We start from the raw sequence: 27,862 nt of genomic DNA, 5'->3' as shown, positions 1-27,862 counted from the left end.
TGCAAGCTACCAACAATAATCCTATGATTTGATAAATCATTCCTTATCACCTGCATATTTTTCCATTTTTTTTAACTGAATCGTAACACTTCTAATTTTGTATTATTCCATTCTCCAACATTTTCTCAACAACCAAATCGGGAAAAATACACCACATTTAAAAAATACATTAAAAAACTTTGAATAATATTTATTATATATTATGTAAGTTTGAAAAAAAGAATAATATTTGATAAGGTATTTAAAAATTATTTGCTTCAAAAAATGTATTTAATAATAATAATTTTTAACTATTTATCTTTCATGTTCAATTTGTTGGAGAAAAATAATTGGTAAATCATTTAACTTAATCTCATTAATAAATAAGTGAAAGAATGGTGAAAAACTCAAAGAGAGAAAAGAGAAAGATAGAAGTAACCGGTATTTAATAGTCAAGGGTATTTTAGAGATTTTTTAAATACAATATCCGAGGACGATAGCTCAATTATCCAACCCAATTGGGGGTGGAAACACACAATTATCCAACTGAATTGGGTTGGAAACACAATTCTCCGTATAATAAATGACAAAAGTGTTTTGGTTGGACATGGATTCATTGATACATGTGTGGTGGGTGAGCGTGTGGTTGACAACCATCGTGGGAAGTCCAAGCTCTCTGCTTCCATGGCTTGTGTCTCCGCCTCAATCCTTCCACTCTCTGTTGTTTCTTCTTCTTCCTCTTCCTCTTCCAAAGGTACTTTCTGAAAACTCTTACTTTCTCTCTTTCTCTGCCTTTCTCTCTTTCCATACACTATATATTTACATTTACGTATGTAAAAGCAGTATTAGGGTGTAGTTGAGTTGTTGGTTTCACAATCACAGATGCAAACTCCAACCCAAAGTCAGTGAAGCTAAGAGATGACTGGAGGCAGAGGTCCAGACCCATTCCTCCTGGGGGCACCTACCCAGCTAAGGACCACTGCAGGTAAATTTTCTTGCTATTTAATTTCTGATTTTCTTTTTTTTTTTTTTTTTTTTTTTTTTTCTTTTTTTTTCTTTTTTTTTTTTAATTTTTATTTATTTATTTTTATTCTTTTTGTTGATAATGGGGTATTCCTGATCTTTTTTTTTTTTCATTTCCTGCTAGTCGCTGCGGTTTGTGTGATACATATTACATTGCTCATGTCAAGAATGCTTGTGCTTTCTTAGGGGATGGCATGTCTAAAATTGAAGTAAGTCCTTGTTTCCTCTGAATTTTCACTCTCAAATTCTGAAATTTTCTTCATGATTATCTTGTCCATAGTGGAAAAAAGTAATGGTCTGATTCATGGTAATTGCCCATATGAACACTGTTCATTTAGGATGTTAATTGGAATTTCCCTTTTTGCATTATTAATAGTCACCATGTGTGGAATAATCAACTTGACCAGAGGCGAGGGAACTATCAAACTGCTCTATATACTGATCAGTTTTTGCTAACTTACCTTTTTATTTTGAAGCTATAGTTTCTGTAGGGTCATGCTCTATGAAAAAAGAGTCAAATTGAACTCTATCTCACATGGCAGCAAAGGTTGTATTGCTCCCTTTTTTTTTTGAACTGTTTTTTTTCCTTTGGAGCCTTAATATCTGTGTCAAGATTAATTTTATTGATACATTATGGTATAATTTGAATTTTCCATCATGGTTTTTTTTTTTAATCCTATTTTATTCTTTTAGGAGTCTTTTAGGTTTCGTAGGAGAAATTGTTCTATTCTGTTTCTCATAGCATTTGAGGGAACAAAGTGTCCTCTAGTATGGAGTCATTACAAAATAAAATGGACTAATTGCAAAAAGAATTTGGAGCAATCATGAAACATACCAAGAGTGCTTTGATCTCATGGGCTTGGGTTTAGAATGAGGAGCCATAGACCTCTGGAGCAGTTCCATTCTGTCAGTTAATGAACCTCCCTTCGGTGTACGATTTTTGGTTTCCTCCTTTGTTGTCTTTTAATTTTAGGGGTATGGCTAGTAATCATGGACTTGTGTTCCTGAGATCATATACAAAATAAAGAAAATTTTGTATTTTCTTGAAATGTCAACTATGATCATCCACATTATAGGGTGTGGAATTATTGAAAGCATTATGTAAAATGGTGGACTCATTTCAAATACCTTGAACACAGTCAAAATGAGTTTATTTAAACAGAACATTCAGTTTGAAAGGTTATTCATTGTCCCAATGTTACCTTAATTTTCTTCTTGATTGCAGTATTGAAACAGGCGTTATGATTGGTATTGGACCAAATGTTCATAAGTTCCATTCTGGAAAATGTCAGACTCTAGGGCTGAGTGTACGCTTGGTGTGATAGCTTTGTGGGTCATGTCATCTCTTTGATTATCATATTCTATATATTTCACTCTAATCCATTTATATAATTAGAAGTTTATGGCCTTTTAAATCATTTTACCATTTTCCTCTTACCATATTCACAAATGATGACTTATGAATATCCTTGTTTAACATTCTTATGGCCACTTGCATAGGAAATTTAGGGGCATGTTTGGAAACTATTCTTAAATGCTATTTTATTTTTATTTTTTTCAAAAGAATAGAAAAACAATTTTCCAACCTCAAAAACATTTTTAACAAATTGTTTTTGGGAATTTGCTTTAAAAACTGGATGATTTCTTCCAACAAATTTGAGGGATTTTCAATTATTTTTTCTGACTGTTTTGAGAAACAATTGGAAAGACAAAGAATAGGCCAACAACATCTTACATAAGTTCAAAGTGCCTTCACAGAAAATAGGCCGAGAAAACTGTTTTTCATATTCGAGTTTTATAATAGAATTTTGTTCTTGAAAACGACTTTGAACTATTTTTAAGAACTATTATCAAAACCTGATTTTTGATAATTGTTTTTGAATGTTACCAAACAGGCCCTTACTATCCTTTTTCTACTGGATGTATCATCCATTAATGAAGGATGTCCCCTTGGATGTGATGGGATTGTTGTACACTTGTACTCAACTTCATATGGATGGAACAACACTTGGATGATGAAATTGTTCTCTTTCATTTGATGAAATCAAGTATCATGATAATCACCATGCTAACTTCCTAAACCAGAATCATCAAACCTTGATTGTTAATTCATTGAACCTATGATATTGTTCTGATATGCTTGGTTATAGTAGACTGCACTTCCATGTCTTGCAGGATCCTATTCATATAATGCACTGTATCCTCTTTTCCTTGTGGTTATTCATTTATTTTTTCTGCATTTTCTTTTTATCAGAGTCTTGAACCTGTAGTCCATGGCAGAGGGAGAAAAGCGTATTCCTTGGATGAAACATATTTAGGGGTGTATGAGCAACTATTATATGCTCGTAAAACTGAGCCTGTTGAAGGTATGTCTGGCTAATTTGTAATTTTTATATTTAGGGCTCTATTAGTAGACTCTGTATGCTCATAAAACTAACCCCATTGATGGTAGGTGTTGTTAATTCATGATTTACAATTAACTGTGGGATTTCATCCCTTAATTTGCTTTTCCTTTTTAAGGTTTTATATTTCATGCTTGGCCAGCTTGTTTGAGACTTTTTCTTTGTATTTTCTCTTTTATGCTTAGCCACTTGTTTGAGACCTTTTAATCACATTTATACTGGTGAATGATTTTCATGTATGATTTTCTGACATGTATAATTGTCATGTAGATTTTGAGGTCAAATAAGATAAATGGTTTAATGTTCTTGTGCTGCTCAACTTTATACAATGGCAGGAGCCCAGTGGACAGGGATAGTGACAACAATTGCAATTGAAATGCTGAAAGCTGGCATGGTAGAAGCTGTCATTTGTGTACAGAGGTAGTGGTGGGAAGTTATTTTGGTGAATAATAGATGAAACCAGCTGTTTATTCATCATCTAAACCAATTTGCAACTGTTGTTTAATTGGAACATTTCTGGTCTTGTTATTTAACTGACAGTGATCCAGAAGACAGACTCTCTCCAAGACCTGTCTTAGCCAGGTTTGCTCTTAGAATTTCTTTATTTGATCTGAATCACTCTTGACATTCATCAAGTTTCAATATTTCAATTTAGAGACTTTCTTTTGGTTGTTTATTTATCTTGTTAGCTCTGGTTATTGTATCTTGTCCCTTTCTTTTCCTTCCTTGAATAGGACGCCAGATGAGGTTCTAGCAGCTAAAGGCGTTAAACCAACATTGTCTCCTAATCTGAATACCCTCGCCTTAGTTGAGGTGTTTTTCATCTTCTTTTATTAATTATAGTTAGATGCCTTTATTTTTTACTTTTGTTGTTGTTGTCATTTCCATTTTTTTTTTCCGTAATTGTTTCACTCTGCCATGTGCTTACATTGCTATTCTTGAAGCTTTAGTTGAGCACATTGCTTAAATTGCCTTACTTGAAGTTAAAGGATAAAAAAAGGATGATGCAATTGAGGGCTCCCCAAGGTGTCCAGGTACCTGCATAATTACCTACACAAAACAAATACTAGTGAGGGATAAGGGATGCCATCCTTGCTTGAAATGGATATATATGAGTAAGGGTTGAGAGACAAGAAGTTCTGCTGAAAATGATTCTGAGAAAGCTAATGACCATTCTGGCTACTGTTTTCTTAACTATATCTTTGAGAAGAAAGGTTTTGGTCAAGCCACAGGGCATGGACGAGATGGATGACTATTGGATAAGGTTTTGTTGTTACCCACCATTTTTGGGTGCTTGTTGTTTGATTGGGGCTTCTGGACTTCTTTTGTGACTTTGAAAGACATTTGCCACAGGAGCTTAGGGTGTACTTATAGAAGCCTGCTATAAATCTTTGTCATGTGATTGGATCTATCTCTAGAAGTGCACCATAAATTGAGGGTTGGTTAGCATATGGTGGAAGAGAGAGTTCACAAAAGGCTGGGCATGTGAAAAAGATAATATCTTTCTAAGGGTGGGATACTTACTATTATGAAGAGCATTGTGTCATACTTGCTCATTTACCATATGTCTCTATTTCTCTTGCCTAAGAAGGTGAGTACAAGGATTGAGATGATTCAAAAAGACTTTTTGTGGCTCTTGTTCATTAGAGAAAAAACCACCCTTGGAGGCCTTACTATTAAAAAGTTATCAACCCCTAACAAGGCACTCTTGGGCAAGTGGATTTGGAGGTTCGCCTTAGAGAATCAAGTCCCTTTGGAAGCAGATTATTTCTAGGAAGTACAAGGAGGAGGGGTGTTGGCATTCTTGGGAACGTAGGGTTGGTTTTGCTATCAGGTTGTGGAATGCTATCAAGAGAGTTTGGAAGAATGTTAACAACAAAGCCTCATTCAACATGAGCAATGGTAGAAGGATGAAGTTTTATAAAGATTGATGGTGTAGTGATTCTAAGGGTCTCCAACGGGCCGGGCCCGGCCGGCTAGCCCGGAGGAGTAAGGCCCATGGCCCAGCCCGGGGCGGGCCATTGAGCCCGTTAACTGGTTAACGGGCCGGGCCGGGCCCTTGGTAAATCTAAGGCCCGTGGCCCAGCTCGTGGGCCCTCAAGTTGGGCGGGCTTAGCGGGCTTTGGGTAAAAATTAAAATACTTTTGAGTTTTGAAGGGAAGGGGTTCAAACCCCTTCCCTTATGGATCCATAAGCATTCAAGGAGAGCTAGCTACCAACTGAGCTAACCCTCTTTTGTGTAACTATTTTGCATTAGTTATATATATATTAGAAATGTTGTATGATTTTTGAAAAAAAATAAAAGTGAGTTGGCTATTCAACGATCACATGACCGTTGAACGTGCCACTCATAATTCATAAATATCAAATATATGACCGTTGAAGGTTGAACGGTCTTGACATTTAAAAATAAATAAAATTAAATCCTAATATTTAAATCCCTATAAATATTAAATACCCTCAATTTTATTCTATTCTCTCAACTCTTAAGCTCTCTTCTATTCCACAATATTTCTAATTATTGCATTTTGTCTCAAATTATTCAATATTATTGGTGGTGAAAAACAAGTATTGGTGGTTCAAATTTGAAGGAATTTCTGCTTTGGTTCTCCCACATTTTCAAATGTAATGTATACATTCAATGAATAAAATAGTTAACAATGAATATTTTTATTAATGTAGCCTTTCTATTTCTTGAATATTTTTTTTTATATATATATATTTTTTAAGTGGCGGGCCTACAGGCGGGCCAGCCCGCCGGGCCGGGCCTAAATTGGGGCCCATGGCCCGGCCCATCCATAAATGGGCTCGGGCCGGGCTTTAGCCCACTAGGCCGGGCCGTGGGCCGCGGGCTTTTTGGAGACCCTTAAGTGATTCTACTTTAAGAGTCTTTTCCCTCTTTGTATTTTATAACTTTGACAAAGGATGCTTGGCTGGCGGGTGTATGGGATCAACAAGGCGAGGAAAGGTACTGGAACCCTTGCTTTTTCTATGCATTTTAATGATTAGAAGATGGAAAAGGCTAAGCCTTCCTCATAAGACTTCAAGGTAAGACTGTGAGAAGGGATGGAGAGGATAGGTTGGAAAGGATGGAGGCAAAGAAAGGTAAATTTTCAGTCAAATCCTCTTACACTTTTCTAGGGTGGGAAAGAGCGGAAGCTTTCCTTAGTATTTGGAATTGGATGGTTCTAATGAAAATAGATTTTCTTGCATGGGAAGTTTCTTAGGGAAGGGTTTTGACTTTGGCTTGATTGCAAAGGAGATGATGGTCTTTGGTAAACTGATTTTTTCTCTATAAGGAAGATGAAGAGTCAATATATCACATTCTTCTGCATTATCCCAATGCTAAGGTGTTATGGAATTTGGTGTTTTACTTTTTTGAGGTTGTGTGGGTGATGTCAAGTTTGGTAAGAGAAACCCTTTTAAGGTAGCATGATTCTTTTATGGGTAAAAAATGGAAGATCCAAAGGCTTGTCCTACTATGTGTGTTTTGTACATTATGGAAGGAGAGGAACCAAAGATCATTTGAAAGAAAAGAAATAATCGATCATGTGCTAAAATTTACATTTATTTGTAATCTTTTGTGATGGATTTGGATGATCATAGATGGGGGTTCCATAACTATGTTAAATCTTATAGATTGGTTAGGATCTTCATGAAGGAGCTTTTGTTTTTATTGCCCTTTCTTTTTTGTGTTACTTCTTAGCTTCCTTTGTTTACAATCTATGTGCTTTGATGTGCTTTTGTTAAACGTTGTTAATACATTTATTTTGTTTTTCTGTCATTTTTTTTTTCCCATGAGAGCTTAGTGTTTATTAAAGATTTCATGGTGGTGTGTCGGATAGAGCTTTTGGCTATCACATCTCTGGTTTGGTAATGATACTATATCCTCTCTTAGTAGAATATTATGACTCACACAGTTTTAATTATCCTCTTGGGATTCTTTGTGTTGAAAGTTTACTTCTCCAAATCATTCTAGCCATGGATTAACTTGAGAATAATAGGACCTTCCAATTTCTAGGTATCATATCATATTTCTCTAGGTTCTTAAGCAATTACGTACATGGGCCTTCATTAGTGAGGGAACCTTCTCATGGATAATTTATTATGGATAAGGCAGATAATCATTTAATTGATTAAAAAGGGAATTGCATTTCTCAAGGGTGTAGGATCACTTTAATTAGCATGCCTATGAAAATTATTTTTTAATGTTACCTGCCATTGTTCAAAGAGATTTTCTATGTTGTGGGTTGAGGGCCTAGGGTGTTAGAAATAGTCTTTTAGAAATGGAACATTGATTACAGAGGAGGAGACAATGATATATAAATGTCCTCTCTTGTTTGCATTTATCTTTATTTGTTTCAAATGCAAGATCTTGGTCCTTATGTTCTTCAAGTTCATTTACAGTAAAGTCGTTCTTTTTAGTCTTGTCTAATCATGTTGATCTAGTTCCATTCTTCCCTACTAATTTTGTTTGAAAATCCCAAGTCCCATTTGATGTCAAGTCCTTTACTTAGTTAGTGACATATAATAAGGTCAACACCAATGACATGCTACAGTTGATAAGATCCTAAAAAGCTTGCAGTTCTGATGTTTGCTTGTTGTGTATGGAGAGTGGTGAAACAGTAGAACATTTTTTCTTACATTGTCCTTTGACTTTGGGTTTATAGCATAGATTATTTAAATTGACTAATTTGGACTGGGTTCCTCTAGGAGTATATGTGACATGATGACCATCTCATATAAGGAGTTGGAAAGCTCCACTAGAGGCAAGGTTTTGTGGCAAACTGCTTGTCTTGCTTTGATATGGGTTGTGTGGCGGAAAAAAAAAACACTTGGATCTTCAAGGACAAGGCGAGGACTTCAAAGGATCTTTGGGATATCATTCATTTCTTTGCCTCCTTTTAGGTCTCTTGTACCACAACTTTTAAGGCATTCTCCATAATGTGATTCTACTTGATTGGATTTTAGTGTGCAGTTCCAAAGGTGTGAGCTAGCAAGGAGTGATTGCTATTTGTACATTCCCATATGGGTTGTGGTACTTCATAATTGTATAGGTTTACTTAGTACTTTGGAGGTTCCTACACATCTTATGTTTAGTTTCTTTGGAGGATTCCTCATCCTTTTTTGTACCTCTTGATACTTAATTTGACATTGTTGTTTCTCATCAAAAAAAAAAAAAAAACAGATAATTATGTACAAATAATTGTTAAGGTACCAAGTTTCTTAAAAGCTTAAGGGGCAGTGGGAGAGACTTGAACTCAAGACCTTTGGTTAACCATAATGTGTATTAGGCTAACAAAAATCAAATAAGCGCTCAAGAAAAATCGTTGTGCTGGGGCAAGGATGTCCTACAACCAATTCCATGCTTTCAAACAAACCTTAGTGCAAAAGGGTTTGATCAATGCAAAACTTCCTGGAACATTCTTTTGGTCCTTGATTGGATTTTAACTGACTAGTGACAGAGGAAGGAGAAACCTTTTGATAGGTCACTGAACGAGCTAACTTCAAGTAGTGGGTATAAGCAAGAACTTATTACGGATCAGCTGTGGAAGATAAAGATTTACGCTCAACATGTTTTTCCTTTTTAGAACCAAGAACTCATATCATATAGAATGGGAGGAATACTTGGAAATCCGTAGGAGGCCAATAGGATGAAGCCTAAATTGCTATATAATGCAACAATTGGCAACTCCTAAGAGTTGTGGAAAATTTTAAAAAATAAATTGTTAAAGGTGATTAAGATTCTATATGCATGTGTCCAATTGTGCATATGCATTAAGATTGACTCAACCGCCACTCCATTGAAAAAGAAAACACACACACACACACATACAAGGGGGTTTGGGAATCAGAAGCCAGGGTCTTGAAGGTCTCTTGTATTTGGAGGCCTGGATGAACAGATCAGAAGCTTGAATTGTTTGCTAAGGGAGAAGCTGAATCTGTTGAAGCTTTTCTAGGGTACTGCTATCTGATGCCCTCTCCATGCTACAATACCTCTGTTCCCTGCCCCCTCACCCAATTTTGGTGTGGGTGCTCTCTTGGGCTGTCCTATTTTTTTTTTTTTTTTACTTTTCCTGTTGAACGACTTCTTGCCCTTCCTCTTAGTCTGTGAACTATGCAATTATAATTAGTAAAATTTTGTTTTCCATTAGGCCTTTTTTTTTCATTTTCTTTTATCTGACAGGCAGCTGGTGTGAAACGTCTTCTTTTCTGTGGTGTGGGTTGCCAAGTGCAAGGTATGGTTTATCTTATGATCTGGCATTTTCCACACAAATCTTTTATTGTTGTGACTTGTACTATTTTAATGCAGAGTGATTTCTTAAACTGCAGCATTAAGATCTGTGGAGCAACATTTGAATTTGGACAAGCTTTATGTCCTGGGCACTAATTGTGGTAATTAGAAGTTATATATTCAGTTCATTATTGTTTTATCTTGAAACATGTTGCTTACTACTAAAGGCCACATGGAAGACATGGATATAAGGATTGACATTTGCTCATGTTTGCAATACACTTCAGTTAGTTGCTAATTTCGAGTGCATTTGACAATGTTTCTCTTGAAGTACTTGCAATGGAAACATTTTTTCTTTAGAAGTTTTTTTGGGAGAATCACCTATTAAGTATTTCTCCACAAAGCACCATAAGTGATTTTTCAATTTTTTAAATGTGTTTTCTAAGTTTTGACAAATGCCTAACTTTTCTTCAAAAACACTTTTTAGGTTCGAAGTGCTTTTTAAAAATAATGCCAAATGGACTCTTAGTATGTGAAATTATGTGCAAATGTTCCATGTTTGAACCCCGACTCAAATTTGTGCCCACATATGCAAGTTGAGTTGAACTTGGAATATCGTGTGAAGTTAGAGGCAAAATGAAAAAACTTGCTTGGCCATTCACCTTTTAATTAAAGTGGTCAAGCAAGTTTAGTATTTGACCTCTAACTGCACCACATTATTCCATGACCTTAACCCTACTCAAGTTGCAAATGTGTGTACAAATTGATGCAGTTTCAATCTGCATTAAGTATATAAACAATAGACAGAGGGATGTGCATATGTAGTTTATTTTAGTCTATGCAAGCTACTGGAAATATTTGACAAATAATTGGCATCAGAACTAATTTTTTTTTTCTTTTTTTGGTTGACAGTGGATAATGGAACTCGAGAAGGACTAGATAAGTTTTTAAATGCTGCAAGCAGTGAACCAGAAACAGTTCTTCATTATGAGTTTATGCAAGATTACAAGGTTTGGACTGAACAATGCTTTCTATGTGTTTTCGATATATTTAGTGCTGAATCATATAGAGAACTATGGATCTACTTAGTAGGTAATGCTTTTTCTGGTTTGATGTATTGTACAATAAGATTGCTCTAGAAGGTCGATTCCTGGGCTTGTTCATGATCACTTTTAATAAAAATGTCAGGGTGGTTAATTACTCGCTTACTGCGCTGGAATGGGGTGGTTGGAACCCAAGGTTTATGAGGAGTCCTTATGATTGAGAGCTGTAGGTGGCGGACTTTTTCAGTTCATTTAATCTGTGGTCATGATGGGAAGGAAAATAACTTGGTTTTGAAAGATTTCTGAAAATAATTGTTTTTCTGTCATATCCTGTAAATCACTATATGCAAGGACAGAGTATCCTTTCTGATAAAGTGTGGATGTCAATTACTCCTAAAGTTTATCTCCACGTCTGAGAAACAATGGTGAAGAAGATTCTTACTAGAGAGGGGAGAGTGGTGTGGGGAGGTGTTTGGTTTGGTTAATTTGAGTTGCTTATGTAAACAAAAAAAATTGGTTCTTATTCATTCAGGGAGAGTGCAGATCTTATGCTCCTTTTTATTTCCTTTCCTTCTGGTATTATTTGGGTTCTGCCTAACTCAGTTAAGAAAATTCTGACAATCTGATGGTTTCTATTTTATTATACTTTGATAGGTCCACTTGAAGCATTTGGATGGACATATTGAAGAGGTAACTTGGTGATATACTATTCAATTGTTTTTATATTGCAAGCATGTTGCTTCATCCAATTTTATATTTTAACTAAAGCAGGTTCCCTATTTCTGTCTACCAGCAAATGAGTTAGTTGATGTTATTGCACCATCCTGCTATAGGTAATGTGTTTTTATTTTTTTCGGTACCATTTAGCAATCTTTCAAATATTTAACGAGAATGTGATGCTACAAATAACAAAAGCCTTGATCATTTGAGGATTAAAAGGAAAAAAATTGATTGAGAAGGAATGCTATTTTTTTGTGAACATTATTTATCTATCTTTCATCATGCTTCTCTCTTGGCAAGAGATTTATTTTTGGTAGGCAAATAGTGAATATATTAACCAGTGCCTAACAAAAAGGGTTGCACTTGCACCCTATGTACACAAGAAGTGTAAAAAGGGCAATAAGAAAAGAAAGAAAAAACAAAAAACTGCTAGACAAAACAGCCATATGAAAACCTAACCATCCACAATTAATGCTCTAAAAATCTGATATGTAATTCTCCTATCCCAATGAAGCAAAAAAATTGACTTGTTGCTGAAATATCACTGGTAGACAATGGAGATGAATTGCAATGAACCTTGCTAGTGATATCATCTCTTCTGAAAGTTTTGGTTGATTAATAATGTTATCATGGTCAGAAAATACCAATTGGTCATGTTAAATGCATTTGATGCTCAGTGTTTTGGAAAAGGATGATGATGTTGAAGTGCATAGAAAGGAAGCATTTTTTTTTTTTTTTGGCTTGTTTTTTTAGCCTGGGAAGCTGTGTGGGAAGGATCCTAGCCATTAATCCTTGTGAGGAGAGGATGGTTGACGATCAACAAATTCAGTCTTTGTCAATGAGGAATCAGCAAACAACATCCTTATCCATTGTGATAGAGCTAGAAAGTTGTGGGACATTTGCTAACAATTTTTGAGTTGTAATGGATGTTACCAGATTCTATGAAAGAGTACCTTTTGGTTTGGAAGGGGAATGATATGGATAAAAGACTGGGAGAAGGTCTGGAGCATGGCTCCTTTTTGCTTGTTTTGAAGGGTGGGGTAATAATGCCGTATCTCTGAGTAAGTTGTTGAACAAGATGAAAATGGCCAGTAAACTTAATCTGAAAAAGGAAAGAGCTTCTGGTCTCTCTCTGCCTCTCTCTTGCACCTACGCACACATGCATAAGCCGCATCTATCAGCTGTTATAAACCTTATGAGTCATTGTGAATCTATGGGAAAGAGTGATTAAGGCTAATAACACCAAGGTGTAAAGCAAAGCATGAGCACTGAAAAATTAGGTCAATTATCTGATAAAAAAAAGGTCAATTATGTATTGGGGAGATTGACCAAGAAAGTCATTTACTTTAGGGTGTGTTTAATACAAAGGAATGTAAATGAAAATGAGAATGAGAATGGAGTTGATTCTCAAGATCCTCACATGAGTGAGTTTTGATTTCCATGAAAATTATTTTTTGATTCATAATCTAAATGCAGTAATGAATTAGAAATAGAATGAATTTAGTTATGGGCTTTAGAGACAGTATTGGTTTTTGAAAGGATTGGCACTAGGCCAAGAACAATGACATGGCTGGTTCTAAGGAGATAATATGAGGTGGTTTGCACAGCCTGTGCCTGTGATATTATCTCTTAAAAGGCAATCACATATCAGATCAACTAGCTATGATGGGATAAGACATGATGCCCTTACAGTTTTCATGAGACATGGAATAACATGATAGAAACTCTCATCCTTAATTTAGGAATTTTTGGAATACTTAGTTATCGTTTCCTACATTTCTAACCCATCTTTATACAAATTATGACCTTATCAATGATATAACAAATCCTAAATAAGGGTTGTTAATGTGTCATGTCGTATTCCAATTACATGTGAAACTGTGGATGACCACTGATCACGGGGTGGAAAAGTGAATCCTAGTTGCTTAATCTGAGAAAATGCCCAATCAAACACTATAGATGCTCCCTTACAGTCCCAGGTAAAAGAATTAACAGAATCTTGGCACCTTGGCACGTCTAGATGCTTGCCTAGTGCAAATTTGGCCAAGCTGATATTTGTGCATATTTGGGTGTGTGTATATACATATATATATATATATATAGAGAGAGAGAGAGAGAGAGAGAGGAGCCTTTTTGACAGTGGGTGTATAGGTCCTGTATACCTTAAGTCACTCTTTTGGCACCTCTTCTTAATATATTCTCCTTTATCTATCAAAAGAATATATATATATATATATACAGAGAGAGAGAGAGCTGGTACATCATTGCCTTTACCTCTTATTGTGCTACTGGTCTTATGATTATTCATATTGTGAATTGTTTTTACAAGTTGTTTCAACTTACTTTTTTTGTTAATATACAATATTTCTACATCCATTCATTTTTGTGTTTTTTCCTATTGAAGCTTTTTCTAACATGTTGAAGTTTTGTTGTGTCATACAGCTGTTTTGACTACACAAATGCATTAGCGGTGAGTTTTTATCTATTCTCACTGAGTTGTAAGGTCTTAATAAGCCTTCATTAGTTACGTAGCATTTATTTTTAGTGTAATTATCCTTCTTGTGCTTTGCATTTTATACTGATAAAAATTCAGTTTTTGTCCTCACTTATGGTTGTTGAGTTTTGTTTTAATGTCATATTATTATTTTTTTCTATTAACAAATTTGATGGGCAATATGTTGTACATGGAATAGAGGTGGGTAGAGTACAAAGTGGCTTTTGTATTACCAAGTCCCCCCTAAAGTATCCAATTTTTTTATAAAGCTTTTTAATTAAGTGTGGTGAAATTTCAGAAATAGATTGTGAACAAAAATTTGTTATTTCTTGTCTTATTTGCAATACAGAATCATTTCTGGCATCGTATCATTTGAATAATAAACATTGATGAATCATAATGTTAATGTGGGATTTGTATATGCATTGGATGATGTTAGAGACAAAACATGGAAGCACATTCACAATTTGACATATAAAGGCACATAAAAATTGATCAGTATATGTACACAAATTTAATACCAAATGAACATTACTCAACTGGACAAGGTGTTGCTAACTAAGTTGGAATATGCTACAGAAATTTACTTTTGCAATTCTGATATACTAATGCTCTTTTATTTCTAACCATGAAGATCCTTGTAAACTTGGTTTTTCCATGCATCAATAGACACAAATAAACTAATATGTTTGGGTTGCTCTACTCTGTCTCTCTCCCCAGCATCCAGTTAGTCAGAATAGTTGAATGGTACCTTAGAATGATGTAATGTTTAGGAAAGAAAACTGTTTTCTTTCTCATACACAGGAAAAGTACTGTAATGTTTTGTTGCTAAGGGAAGTCACTTGGTATGCCTACATAACTTCAGGACTTGGTGGTGGGATACATGGGTGTGCCAAAATACCCTGGAGTAAGCATGACACAACATCCACAATATGTTACAGTCAGGTAATGTCACTCTGCAATTTCAACTGTACTGTTATCTTGTTAGAGCTCATATATTTTTTTTTTCTTTATTTTCATTAGTCCAACTATTGCTTCTTGTATGCTATTTTGATTCTTGGAGGACCCCTTTGATGCATTTTGTGAATTTGTCTGGGACTGGATTCAGATTATATGACTCCCCACTAAAGTGGCTTGTTGTCATGGACAATGGTGAGAGAAAAATGTTTGACAGTGGATTTTTAATTAAAATAAAGCGGTTAGTTTCTAAGTGCATAGTGTATAAAGAAGAGGCAGAATCACTAGATCATTTATTCCTCTGCTATCAAGTGGATTTGAGTTTGTGGGCCTTCAACTTCTCTTTACTTGGCTGCACGGGGTTTTACCTCAAATCAGCTTTTGATTGGTTATTGGAGCTGGGTGTAAGAAAATAAAAGATAGTAGGAAAGGGGTCCCTCATCTCCTCTTTTGCTGCATTTAGAAAGAGAAATATACAAATCTTTGAAGATTTTGTTCCATTGTAAATTTCAGGAGTTGTGTTGCTGAAAAACTCTCTGTAGGGGCATTGAAGCTGGATTTTCTTTCATAGAGTTCTTAGATGATAGCAGATTTTGACTAGCTAGTTTCCTTCATTTGCTGTGTGTTTTGTATGTGCATGTTGCAGCCTCATTCTTTTTCTTAATAAGTTTATTTATTCATCAAGAGATAAAATTTTGCTCTCTTTTGTTTACCCCTTGAAACGGAAGAAATGAACGAGGAAGAGAAATGCTCAGCCTGGTAGAGAACCTTTTGGAGATTATTCCAACCACCAGTAGTGTAAAATCTGCAGCTCTACCTTGTTGGTTTGCCAGGAATTTTTTCTGAAAAAAAAAAAAATTTGACTTGAAAGACACTTTTTCAGGGAGATCGGCGTCCATTTGTTATGGAAACAGTCAAGGCAGATGATAATGCAAAGTTGGGTATGACTATTAAGCACTTATAGTTTCCAAAGTGATTTGTGTGTGTGATTTGGAACTATTCCTAATTTTTGAAAATTTTCTTATCTCTTAGGGAAGGGTCCTTCTCAGCCTGCCCCGAAATTTATTGGGAATTTGATAGCATTTATTCTAAACTTGGTGAGGATCCTTATGGATGATGCACTTGGTCATGATATTAATTAAGAACTCATTCATTTTGACTTGGTCATTTGGTTCAGATTGGCCCAAAGGGTCTGGAATTTGCTCGTTACTCGCTAGACTACCATACAATCCGGAACTATCTATATGTAAATCGCATGTGGGGAAAACAAAGGTATGCTGTAAGTTGTGACAAATACTGACTATCATAGGGCTTTGAAGTTGCATTTTGACAGTTGCAATTTTGATAAATGCAGAGCTGACAGGCACATGCCCTCATATGCAAAGAAACTTGTGGATTTGTATAACCAGAATGGTGAAATAGATAAGATGCTTTCCAACAAATAGTTATTCTAGCTGGTGAATATGTTCAATAGCAGGGAACTTTCATGTAGGTGAAATTTTGAGTACATTCTTCATTCTCTATTCTGAAAAATCATTCTATACACGTCTTTATGGTGATGACAATGTAGTTTTAGTAAAGATCAACGTTTCTTCCCCTTTCAGATTGGTGTCTATATTATACATGTGTGCATGTGTTGCATGATGATAATCTATGGAAGAGGCTAGATATACTGCATGATCTGAATGGTTATAGACAGAAACAAGCAAACATATAACTGAAAAAAATGGTATAGAGGTGCATGGTATACATTTGTTCTTGAAAATCCAAGAACTTAACTCATTAACTGGGTGAAAAATGCAGTTTTCCGATCATAAATATCTGAGCAAAGTAGCTTCATATGAACTGGCGGAAGTTGCAGAAAAAGTATAAAAGATGAAGCAGCAAGCAAATTACTAAGAAAGGTGTATTAGAAGCCACTGGCGATAATGTTGTGTTTCTAGATTTTTGCAAAGCTGTCAGGTGATTTGATTATAAGTTGAGTTGGGTCAACTTTAAAATAGCGATGCATCCCCAGGATCAATGATGCCAATATTATATTTACTAGATCAACTCTTAGCATTAGGACAATACCAAAGCTCCAAGTTATGCTAGAACTGGAAGAGTTTAGAATATGTGAATATGGCTGAGCCAGGGCTTGTTCACAAGCTTACTGAATCTTGTCTGTTAAAATCCAACTCTCTTTGCCTTTACCAATGCAAATTAGCAATTACAACTTAATACAAAAGCTTCCTGAATCCTTCATCACATGCAAAATTCCTTGGGATGTTATGCCTGTAGAGCCATTTACAAACTTATTGAAGCCAGTTTTGGAGTTGCTCAAAATTTTCTTTTCAAGCAATTCAGCTTCAAACTTAAGCACTTGGACTGGATTTTTAAGATAGAGAATGAGGTTGAAGGAGCCATATTTAGCTGTTCATAAGTGGGCTTTTTCATTCATAATCCATATACCAAATTCCCAGTACATATATATTAACCTTGTGTAAGAAATGAGCTGCGAGATCTGACCACAAGTTCATCTTGTATGAGTGGCTATCAAGGGAAGCCTCATTTCATTTGACATCCTCAGGTCTGTCCACGTCCCTGAGTGCCAAGCTAAGCCGGTGAAAAAAAGAAGAAAAAAACCAACTTATTCTATAATCAAGTTTTGGTGTGTCCACCGTATGGACCGGGATTGGTGGATAAAACTTGGAGCAACTCAGAAACTTGGGAGTAGCACACCACTTTTTACACAAACCCCCATTGATCTAACTATGATTGGGCGAGCAAAGAAATCCATCAACAGCAAACTTCACTAAGATGATGAAAACAATTCAGTCCTTTTGAGATAGAGTATAGCATGTATATGTCAAACCAATTAAATAGTGGTGTGTTCAGCCTAAGAAATTCGTTAGTACAAGAAGGTATGGTGCTTTTGATGAAAAAAAAAAAAGCCTGAGGGGAGGGTACAGCCGGTGGCCGCCCCATGTGTCTCCACTCTTTCTAGTTTGTAACACTGATTCTTTTAAGTAAGTATACATATATAAACTCAGTAGACATGATGTCTTTGAGGCTGTAAGATTAGGATCCTAGTAAATGTTAAGGATAGAAATGCAAGAAAATGATCAGAACAAGAAGGAATGGGCAGTGTGGAAATGAGGAGGGCTGTAGAGGGGTGGGCACCCCATGTTCTTGTATTTCTTGGTAACCGTGATGTCGAAGTGTACATAAACTTGGTATAACTCCCTGATCAACGTGTCGCAGTGGGGTCTGCAAAACTAGGGTACAAGGGCACAGTCCAACCCAAGTAAATGGCACTAGATTGAATGCAAGAAATCTATTACAACAAGAAGGAATGGGCAGTGAGGAAGTTGGTAGAAATATAGGTGGTGGCCACCCCATGTTCTTGTGCATCTTGGTAACAGCGATGTTCAAGTATATATCAACTTGGTATAGCCTCCTCCCCATCGGTATGTCGCTTCGCGGGGCCTGCAAAACCAAGGCATAAGGGAGGGTACACCACCCCAGCTCAAGTAAGCAGCAATGGAGGAAGAGGGATGGGCTTTTGGGGAGGAAGTGAAGGGTCTTGGTGGTGGTGGCCAACCCATGTGTACTCACAAGTAAAAGGTTGCATGGCTACAAAAAAGCAAAGCAATTTTCATGGAAAAGGACACAAGTACAGTTGTGGTTCTCAATGCTGCAAGCTGGAAGTAGTGCAAAATTCAGACACTACTAAACCTTTGCTCAAAACAAGCTGAAACAAAACTGCAGACCTTGTGCTATATGCTCAATCAGGGACTGCGATTCATTCACATCATCATTTCTTTCAAAGACTTTTTAGTGTGTGGTGGTGAAGAAGTTGTAGAATAGGCCCTTCTGCATGCTTGAATCAAAAGCATGGGTACTCATATGGGTTGTCCTTATTTTGCATATTCTTGAATTCTATAGTGTTTCCTAACTCAAGTTGATCACAATAGGATAGAAAAATAAATGTTAAAAAAGTGCAGTCAGAGCTTTTCCTTTGTATAGTTAATAGTTTAATGGGCTTTGGAGAGTGGAGTGTTGGATTTCCTCTGAAAAAAAAATGTTGCATGTTTTTTACTTGAGGAGAAGAATTTGTGGATGGAGGGAGTTGGGGGGAAACCATGTCAGAAGCATTGGGCAGTAGAAGTCTCATCCATTCAAATGTTTGCATACCAATGTGAGATTTCAGAGGCTGCAGTGTCAGATCTATTTATTCTTTCCCTTGTTATTGTGGGCTCTATCCATGTGCAAGACAACATAGAGACATAGACTTGAAACCTATTATTATAAGTAAAACTGGTCAGAGTCAGGATCACATTGAAGAGAATTGCCATGTTGTGGAGAATAAAGGAGTTGGGGTCCATCATATTTAGTGGGCCGTAGGTGGACCAGATTCTGGAGAGAGAGCCCATCTGTTGTATTAATGACTGGATGGATGGATGGATGGATAGATGACCAGATTGGACTGTGGAGGGAGGGAGAGAGGAAGAAAGGGAGAAGTAACCAGTCTTTTGGGAATTTGATAAGGACTATTATTGAATTGTCATGCAAAAATCCCTTTTGACAACTAGAAAAACAAAAAGCCTCATCTTCCTCTTTACAAAAAATGCCCAATTATTTTTCAAAACTGGGGACTCTTTTTGGAGAGGGCTGCTTTCTGTGCTGTATCAAATGTTCCTTTCTTGTGTTTTTACATTCTTTTCTACACAAAACCGATCAAAGTTTTGATCAATCAGTCACCCCCCCACAAAAAAAAAAAATCAAAATGCTCATGAACACTCTTTACTAGTGTTGAGAGTCTGCCCCCCATGGTATTAGAAATGTGAAAAGCATCTCATAAGGCATTTTATCTGCTTTGTTTTCCAGATTCTGCCAATGTCATCTGCTACTCTAGCTGCATCCATAGATGCACCAGACAGGCCTCTCTTAGTGAACCCAACTGCATAAAGCCCAGCTTTGCCTTTCCACCCATTTGGGAATGGAGTCTTTGGCAATCCATCTTCGGAAAAGAAATCATTATCCTGCATCAACAACATCATTTCACATCATTTTAGCCCTTATTCAATCCCAATTATACAGGTTACAACTACCTTAATAAAAGAAGAGAGGATCTAAGAGAGACTCAACTCCTATAACTGTCACATAAATGCAAAAGGGAAAAATTATAAAGTAATAAATTCTATAGGAGTTCCTACCTTCAGCCATGAAGGGACATTGCTGCAATACCCAGTAGCCAGAATAACACAATCCATCTCAAGATTTTCGCCATTAACAAACTCGACTCTGCCACGAGAAAATCTTTTGATTCCGGGGACCACCCTGATCTCACCAGATCTAATCCTTTCTAGTGCACCAATATCTAAAACTGGGGTCTTTCCTTGAGTGTTCTTGAGCTTTAAAGGACCCATTGATGGCCTTCTTAGACCATATTTTTCTATATTACCCAACAAGAGCCTTGCAATAATTAGCAATATCTTATCAACGAGCCAAAGTGGGAGCCATTTCATCATCAAAACTGCTAATTCAAAGGTTGATCTTCCCAGGACTTCCCTTGGTAATACATGAACCTGTGGAATAAAACAGAAAGAAAACAACCAGTTAAACTCAGACTCAGAGAGCTGAATTTGATGGTAGAAGACCAACATATATGGGACAGAGGATAGTATATCCTCACTCACCGAGTTCCGAACCACCATTGATGGAATTGCTTTGTGGTTGCAGAGGTCCAGAGAGACCTCCATGCCAGAATTTCCACAACCCACTACCAGTACACGCTTTCCTTGATAACTCTCGCCAGATTTGTAGTCACAAGCATGCATGACACTCCCACCAAAGTCCTGCAGCCCTTCAAATTCTGGAACCACCTTCTCTGCATTCTCTCCTGTGGCAACCACAAGCCACCTGCAAATGTACTCCACTTCACCCCAGTTTGAACCACTTGTTGAAATGGTCTTGACCTGCCATAATCCACAAGTTTCATCATACTTGGCAGACTGCACTGACTCATTGAATCTTGGGGTTATTTCAAAATGTTTTGCATAGGATTCAAGATAGTCAATGAACTGGACTTTGGTGGGGTATTCTGGGAAGTTGTCTGGAAATGGGAAGTAAGGCAGTTGACAGAATTGTTTGGGCAGGTGAAGCTTGAGGCGGTCATAAGTGTGGTTTTTCCAAAGGGAGGCAATGCAGTTGGCTCTCTCCAGGACTACAAATGGAACACCCTGTTTTTTAAGGCCTGCACTGATGGCTAGACCTGAAGGGCCTGCCCCTACTATTACAGGTCCATTCACCCAGATGCACCGAGAAACATAGTCTTGCTGGTCAAAATTTTGTATCATGGTTGGTATATGAAGACTACTGCAACACATTAGAAAGTAAAGGGTCTAAGGTGATATATGACAAAAGAGGGTAGAAGGTATTACAGAATCAACAACCAAGGCAATATAGTAGGTTAGGGAGGAGAAAGAACAATGAGAACACTGTTTTCCAATTGAAGAAGCAAGTTGAAAGCTGGATAGGACAAAGAGAAAAGTGCACAGAATAGAATGTAGTTTGTTTGAAAGCAATGTGTGGAGGGGGGAAGAGGGATGGGGGGGTGTTTAAATAGGGATATTGGCCATGAGAACTGCATGTGATTTTGGATTTTTAGGAAAATGATGTTGAGGGTCAAATGATAAGCTCATGGCTGCATTCATTTGTTTATCCCATTAATGCGCGCTAATAAATGATGGTTGAATCTTTGAGAGAATCAATCTCATTCTCCCAATTGAGTCCCGTCTACCGCAATTGAGTGGGTATCAAATCTCATCCCATGGGGTTCATCAATTTATCAGGGCCTTGTGGGGAAAATTCCATCCATCCACGCGCCTTCTTTTCTTAATTCCTTTCCGAGAAACCCCATCAACTCCATTCCAATCACCAGTACAAGTCTTGCCATATCAGCACAGCACAAGTCAAGGACCAATCAATTCTCAGTTTGGCAATTCCAATTTCCCTTCTATATTTCTGTCAAAAATTATAGAAGGAAAGAATGAAATTTGACAAACCAAAACAGTTTTTTCTTCCAGATACTTCACTTATGGTGACATATAAGTCTGAGTCAACAATTAATTCATTAAGAAGACCACAGAATGTGAAGCACAACACATTTAATGATTTTTAATGTTAAGTACCTTTCATTTGGTATTTCATGGTAGCACCTGTCAATGTTAAAGTCGAATCTAGAAATATGATAAAATCAATGAATCATCGACCTAACCCGATTTTTCTATGATAAGCCCATTTAGTCAGGCTTCATTTGATGCAACTCTATGACTACTTCAAAATATTTTTTGAATGCAATGAGAATTTTGCAGTTGTTTTATTATAACTGAAGGATTTTAATTTAAGTGAATCAGGTTAAGAACTAAAAACCCTTTTAATTGAAGTTGACGATTTGCTGCAATTTATTGATGTGTTACAATGTGTCTGTGACCTAGAAATAGAAATCCCTTAGGGCATGGCAATATCTGTCCTTTTCTCTCTTTGTCATTTCTCAATTTCAAATGGTGAAATTTTCATGGGGCACTCAATATGTCAAAATCTTGAAGGTTGACCAACTTAATGAGATGAGGACTTTAATTAACAGGAAGTTGCTTTCTGTGGGATGGTTTTCTTCCACAATTCTGTTTGCATAAACATAATTTCAATGAATTTTGGTCAAAACATAACTTCCTATCGTGTTTCTCATCACATTTACTTTGACCCCTATTTGAAGGAGTGTATAGCTGAATGTGATATAAAATGTTGAAACTCCTAGGTTTCAATAAACATGTGCATACACATGTTGCGGACAGTTGAAGGCTCCCTTTCTATAGACACATACAAAAATATCTTCTACCACTTTCATCTTGACACCTTCAATTAAGCTTAGAGAAACCTTTGTGAAAATATAGGGACTCTCCTTCTGAAACCACTATTTCTGCAATGACAAGGTGCAAATTCACTTCATGTTTCACTGATATCTTGTGACCTCTCTCAAGGTTGATCACATATATTTCTTGTCACTTCCTCTGTTCCTAAGGTTTTTGATGGGTTTCTTTATTATCACAGTAACTATAGATTTCAAACTTAATATCCCTTGGAGGACAGGTTTGAGAATGTAGTGAAGGTCTTAAACATAGATTTGAGCATTGGATAATTGATGGAGTACAGGGGAAGCAAATAGACCAACCAACTAGCTTCCAAAATATCTTTGCATTTTGTAGTTCCACGAGGCAATACTGATGGCGATGCTCAATGTGATCTTGGGGAGTATGTAATCCTTGACTATAGCTGCAAACATTGCACCTGTGCATGGGGGCTTACATCAGAAAATTGAAATTTCAAGAGTTGGTTTGGCCTACAAAAGTCCATTTCCTTGCCATCGATTTCAATGCACCGACTATTTAATATGATTCCTAGCCAACAATAAATCCATTTCAATTAGTATAAACCATGGTTGATTTCACCAATACCACGTTTTTGGGGGAAAAAAAAACTAGTAAAGGAGAAGAATAGGTGCACAAATGCATGGAACCTTGGCTTCATAGAGTCTCTTCTTTTCATGCAAGGATGAGAGTAAGATGTTTGGTTCTTGTTATGTGATTTTTCTAGTTTATAAAAGACCTTGGAATAAGTAAAATCACAATTCCAACATTGTGATGGCCTCTCCAAGATACATTTGAAAGCAGAGAGAGAGAGAGAGAGAGACATTATCTATTCATAATATTGTAGGGATATTTGCCAGCTTTATCATCCCTTAGCTTCCCTGCCCTACTCAGCCAGCTTGGGAGAGGGCCTACTGAAGGCTCTCATGACATTGCTTGGCCACCTGAAGCATATCAGAAAATGGGGCCACAATCTTCACACTATTAGGAGTTCATTATCATGGCTTGTAACACGAGGATGTACTTGCTTTTGTACAGAATGCATTTATAATTATGTTTTTGTAGGTAACATGTATCAATCAGACGTCTGCCTTAGCTTTACTAAGACAATTTCTTTGGATTTTTGCAGGCCTTCCTAGAAGTTCCGCAAACAAATTGTGGAAGAGAGGCACCCAGAGAGAGGGACCATGTACACGTACACCACTGCACTAATGGCCAGTAAAGATAGTAAATTTATATGGAAGTACCGACAAGAATCCTTTCTTTCGTCACAAAACTAGTAAACTATACAACAATCAAGCCAACATAAGCAAACATGGATGATAATTATAACAGAGCAAGAGTTTCATTTTAACTCTCTAAGCCACTGCATCCATTACAGATCAAGATTTTCGTACTTAAATTTTTTATACAAATCCTTAACCATAAACCCTACTGCTTAAGCTATTTGGCCATGCCTTATGCACTCTCATTATCATATTTAAGAGTGTGGGAGGAAAGTAACCAATGGAATTGCATTGGTATGATTACTAGGAGGGAAGGGAGCTTCCTTCAATATTAGCATACTGTAAATGATGGTTTCATTTTCCCTTTTCCATTGCCTTTTCATTTCAAATCATTGAAGGGTTTCCTTAAATAGGATTGATACTTCTTTATTGATCAATCAAAGAGAACTTGGGGAATGTATATCTTTTAGATGGTTGTTGAGGAACCTTAAAATAAAATAAAATTCATGATTAGAAGAGGACCCATAAAATTTCCCTAGGGTTTTACTTTGTTTTCATGATTAGAAGAGGGGCCCATTAGATTTTCTTAAAGTACAATACGGTTTGTGAATCTCTGAACAACCTTATTTTATTTAAGTACCCACACTCATTGCCTCCATAACTCCCAAAAGTTTTGAGAGAGAGAGAAAAAAAGGAACTCCCTTTCCTAGTTCTATGAATGTGAGAGTCACCAACATTTCTTCAAAATTCAGAGGGCACATGGAAACATGGGGACTAGTGAAACAAAAATATTGTGAAGAACCATCTTCCCACAAGCATCTCTATAGGCATCATTTGTGGGAACACATTGCTTAAAACAAAATTTGGATTAAACATTCCATGATCTCTGATTTGACCATCAAAAACCACTACAACTTCCATTAATCAACTCCATAAAATAATTTAACAGAACCCCATAATCATATAAAGAATATTTCTTTGCAAATGGGGCTGTGTGTTTGTTTATTGGGATAATCTTTTGGGCTGCAAACGTTCTCGAGTTGATGATGAAAACCCACTTATAAAAAATACTTGAGAGAAATTTCCCAGTGTTTTAAATCATTGAGATAAATCTTTATTCATACGAACTCCATCATCCTAACTTTTAGACTTTATATGCAACTAAGGATAATAATAAGGAAAAGGACCAATCAAGAAAAAAGAACATAAAATAATTTGTCTAAAAAATGAAAAAAAAAATATATTATTGGATGCTCCAATATTCATATTTTGAGGACTTCACTTAAAAAAAATGAAAATTTGAACCTTTTTCTCACAAAGCCCACCCACATGTGTCCTTTTTTTTTTAGTACAAACATCACTTTTTTTACCCACATGTAGGCTTTATTTTAGTACGAGCATCACTTTTTTCCTTGGTACGCATGAAAACATCAGAACAATCATTTGCCTTTTTACAAAAATTGGTTTTAAATATTTTATATTAAATTTAGAACTAAAAATAGGTCCTTTATAAATTTTAAAGAAAAATGAAAAGTAAAAAAGGTTTTAAAAAATAATCAAAGAATATTCAAAGCACTCATTGAAAAGTAGATGATGATAATATATGAAATAATTGAGCATGAATGAATGAATGAACATAGTGGATCATGGGGTCAAGTAGTTTGGAAATAATATTTAGGCACAGTTTCCAATGAGTCGATTAGGTTAACAAGGTGGGCAGTTAAGGGTTTGAATGAATGGAATCAAGTCTACGGCATCCAAATGCCAACCCTCCCACAAAGATCTTTCTTGTGTTCAACCATGTGTTCCAAAATCTTGTGATTTCTTTTTTCTTTTTAATAATTTGGGAGAGATGAAAGAGGATCATGTGATGGTCGGTTTATGAGCAATAGCAATCTCCCTCAACTAACAATTAATATTTCATGGCTAGAAATTTTAATTATGAAACTCAAATGAATGTGAAAAGACTTAATGGATGATCAAATGATTAAGATTCTAAATGGAATAATAATAATTAGGTGTGCCAAATTATGTAATTTAGTTCAAAATTTTTATGCAAGCTATAATCATATCCGACCATGTAGCCCCAATCAATGGACAGATTTTTTTAAGAGCATATACATCTTTTTTTATTTTTAATTACCCAATAAAAATAAATTTTGATTCTATGAAAAATAGAATATATGATGAAATAAATATGGGAGTTTATTGCAGTGAGTGATTTGAAGCTGAGGAAGAAATTTAACTGAAGACATGAGAGTCCAAGAAGGTGAATGACATGAGTGTTATGAGAAGAGGAAAATAAAATGATACAAGGAGATGCAACTAACTGAATTAACTGTAATAACGGCAAGTATCTTAAAGTCAAATGTTCCCTGGTGGGGTGTGGAGGAGAGAGAGAGAGAGTCAAAGATGGGGGGTTGGGGGAGGCAGCACATGTGATTTCACATGAGACTTGGGCCTTATCAATTAAGTCTTCAATAATATGACGATCATAATTACAATGTGAACTCATTTACAATTATCAGATCATCAAATCATAATACAAAGTTCTACAAACAGTTTGATGAGGGAATTGAAATTTTCTTGATGGTGATGAGGACCATTCACCAAGAAAGAAACACGTTCCCCTATAGCATCATGACTTCCCAACCAATCTTATCTTTGCTTCTTCAACCACGGCACCGAGTGGCTTAATATTAATGATATTTCTAGTTTTTATTTTTAGCATTTTGGGAGAGAAATAAACCTAAAAAAGGATAAAAAGAAGAAAATTCAAATGCAGGTTGAGCCACTGGGTTATTTCTTCTTTTGGAGGCTTGCTCAAAATTTCACAAGGTGGTGGGGCATGGGGCATGGGACATGATTGAGAAAGAGAATCCATTGGGGGATAGCATGAATTTTGTTTACAAGCCTCGTAACCGTGTATGAACACAGGAACATTGACCAAGGATTATCAGGCAACCATGTCTTGCATTTGAGTCGCGTAGGAGGATGGTGAAATAGACAGTAGAAGCATCCTCCACCTTCATGTCAAATTTAATACAAGCAGCTTTGGCTTCTCAAAAAGAAAAACCGGAATTTTCTCTTGCTCATAAAACTATATTATAAGGCATACTAATTCAGCAATCAAATTCTACAGGAGTCAGGGATGAGCTTACATTTTAGAAACAAGTACTAGTGCCATTAGATTCTAGTCAGTCTGAGCTCGTCTCTACAAGGGATGTAATGAAACCAGTTTAATCAAAAGGTTGAACTACAATAAATATCTTGCCACATTCTGTCAGCTTTGTACAAAATGAAAATCTGGGGTGCCGGAGAAAGTTCTCTTTAAGAGCAGCTCCCCACTGGGCTGGAGAAGTGCGATCTTAAGGGCAACTCCTTCCACCACACTTCATTTAAAAATACGCCTCCTACCAGTCCTACAAAGAATGTTCACTCCCATTGTCCCATCAAATATAAAGAAAATGCAAAAGATTAAACCGCATCCCTGCCCCTTTTAAACTATTTGAATCAGCCTAATTGAATTTTACAACCCTAATTTTTTTTAGAACAACAACAACAAAAAAAAAAAAAAAAAAAAAAAGAGCATAATTTTACATCCAGGGCAATGGATGTTGCCAAGTGGAGAAACCTGTGTTGACCAAAAAATGGTGGTGGATCTACATTGTGGCACTGGCAGGAAGAACACCAGTAACCATCTTATGTGGTGGCCATTGCAGGCTAGAAAAAAGAATGAAAGAACCACGGCCTTTAATCCTGTAAAAATTGGAAGGCTTGATTCTCCAGAAGTTGAGCAGCAGGTTTTACATCTGAGAAATCCTTCTCATGAATAGCACTAGAAATGTCATCAACTGAGAAAGGAATGCTGCA

At 36.3% G+C, this 27,862-nt stretch overlaps 3 protein-coding genes across 6 annotated transcripts in view; 1 reads left to right on the top strand and 2 right to left on the bottom strand.

The window, feature by feature from the left end:
• The first annotated feature begins 604 nt into the window (after positions 1-604).
• LOC117915004 (7-hydroxymethyl chlorophyll a reductase, chloroplastic-like) lies at positions 605-16,456 on the top strand. Its single transcript, XM_034830543.1, has 19 exons — positions 605-733; positions 862-964; positions 1,127-1,211; positions 3,257-3,368; positions 3,740-3,824; positions 3,945-3,986; positions 4,139-4,217; positions 9,592-9,643; positions 9,738-9,800; positions 10,552-10,649; positions 11,337-11,372; positions 11,454-11,515; positions 13,845-13,872; positions 14,762-14,841; positions 15,582-15,651; positions 15,737-15,794; positions 15,886-15,950; positions 16,031-16,125; positions 16,208-16,456. The coding sequence occupies exons 1-19, from the start codon at positions 664-666 to the stop codon at positions 16,296-16,298; spliced, it is 1,374 nt and encodes a 457-aa protein (XP_034686434.1). The 5' UTR covers positions 605-663; the 3' UTR covers positions 16,299-16,456.
• A 2,960-nt stretch (positions 16,457-19,416) lies between these two features.
• Positions 19,417-21,388, bottom strand: LOC117915012 (probable indole-3-pyruvate monooxygenase YUCCA3). The gene is made up of 3 exons (XM_034830554.1): positions 20,535-21,388; positions 20,052-20,423; positions 19,417-19,877 (listed from the first exon to the last, which is right to left on the bottom strand). The coding sequence occupies exons 1-3, from the start codon at positions 21,222-21,224 to the stop codon at positions 19,671-19,673; spliced, it is 1,269 nt and encodes a 422-aa protein (XP_034686445.1). The 5' UTR covers positions 21,225-21,388; the 3' UTR covers positions 19,417-19,670.
• Positions 21,389-27,084: 5,696 nt separating this feature from the next.
• Positions 27,085-27,862, bottom strand: part of LOC117914233 (myosin-6-like) — a 120,330-nt gene continuing 119,552 nt past the window's right edge. For all 4 annotated transcript variants that reach the window (XM_034829475.1, XM_034829473.1, XM_034829476.1 and 1 more), the window contains one exon: positions 27,085-27,857. In XM_034829475.1, coding sequence (XP_034685366.1) covers positions 27,743-27,857 — 115 coding nt within the window. In that variant the 3' untranslated portion in view covers positions 27,085-27,742. The remainder of the gene's footprint in view (positions 27,858-27,862) is intronic.

Source organism: Vitis riparia, chromosome 5 (genome assembly GCF_004353265.1).
Source record: "Vitis riparia cultivar Riparia Gloire de Montpellier isolate 1030 chromosome 5, EGFV_Vit.rip_1.0, whole genome shotgun sequence".
NCBI lineage: Eukaryota > Viridiplantae > Streptophyta > Magnoliopsida > Vitales > Vitaceae > Vitis > Vitis riparia.
This window is presented reverse-complemented; position numbering and strand designations above follow the sequence as displayed.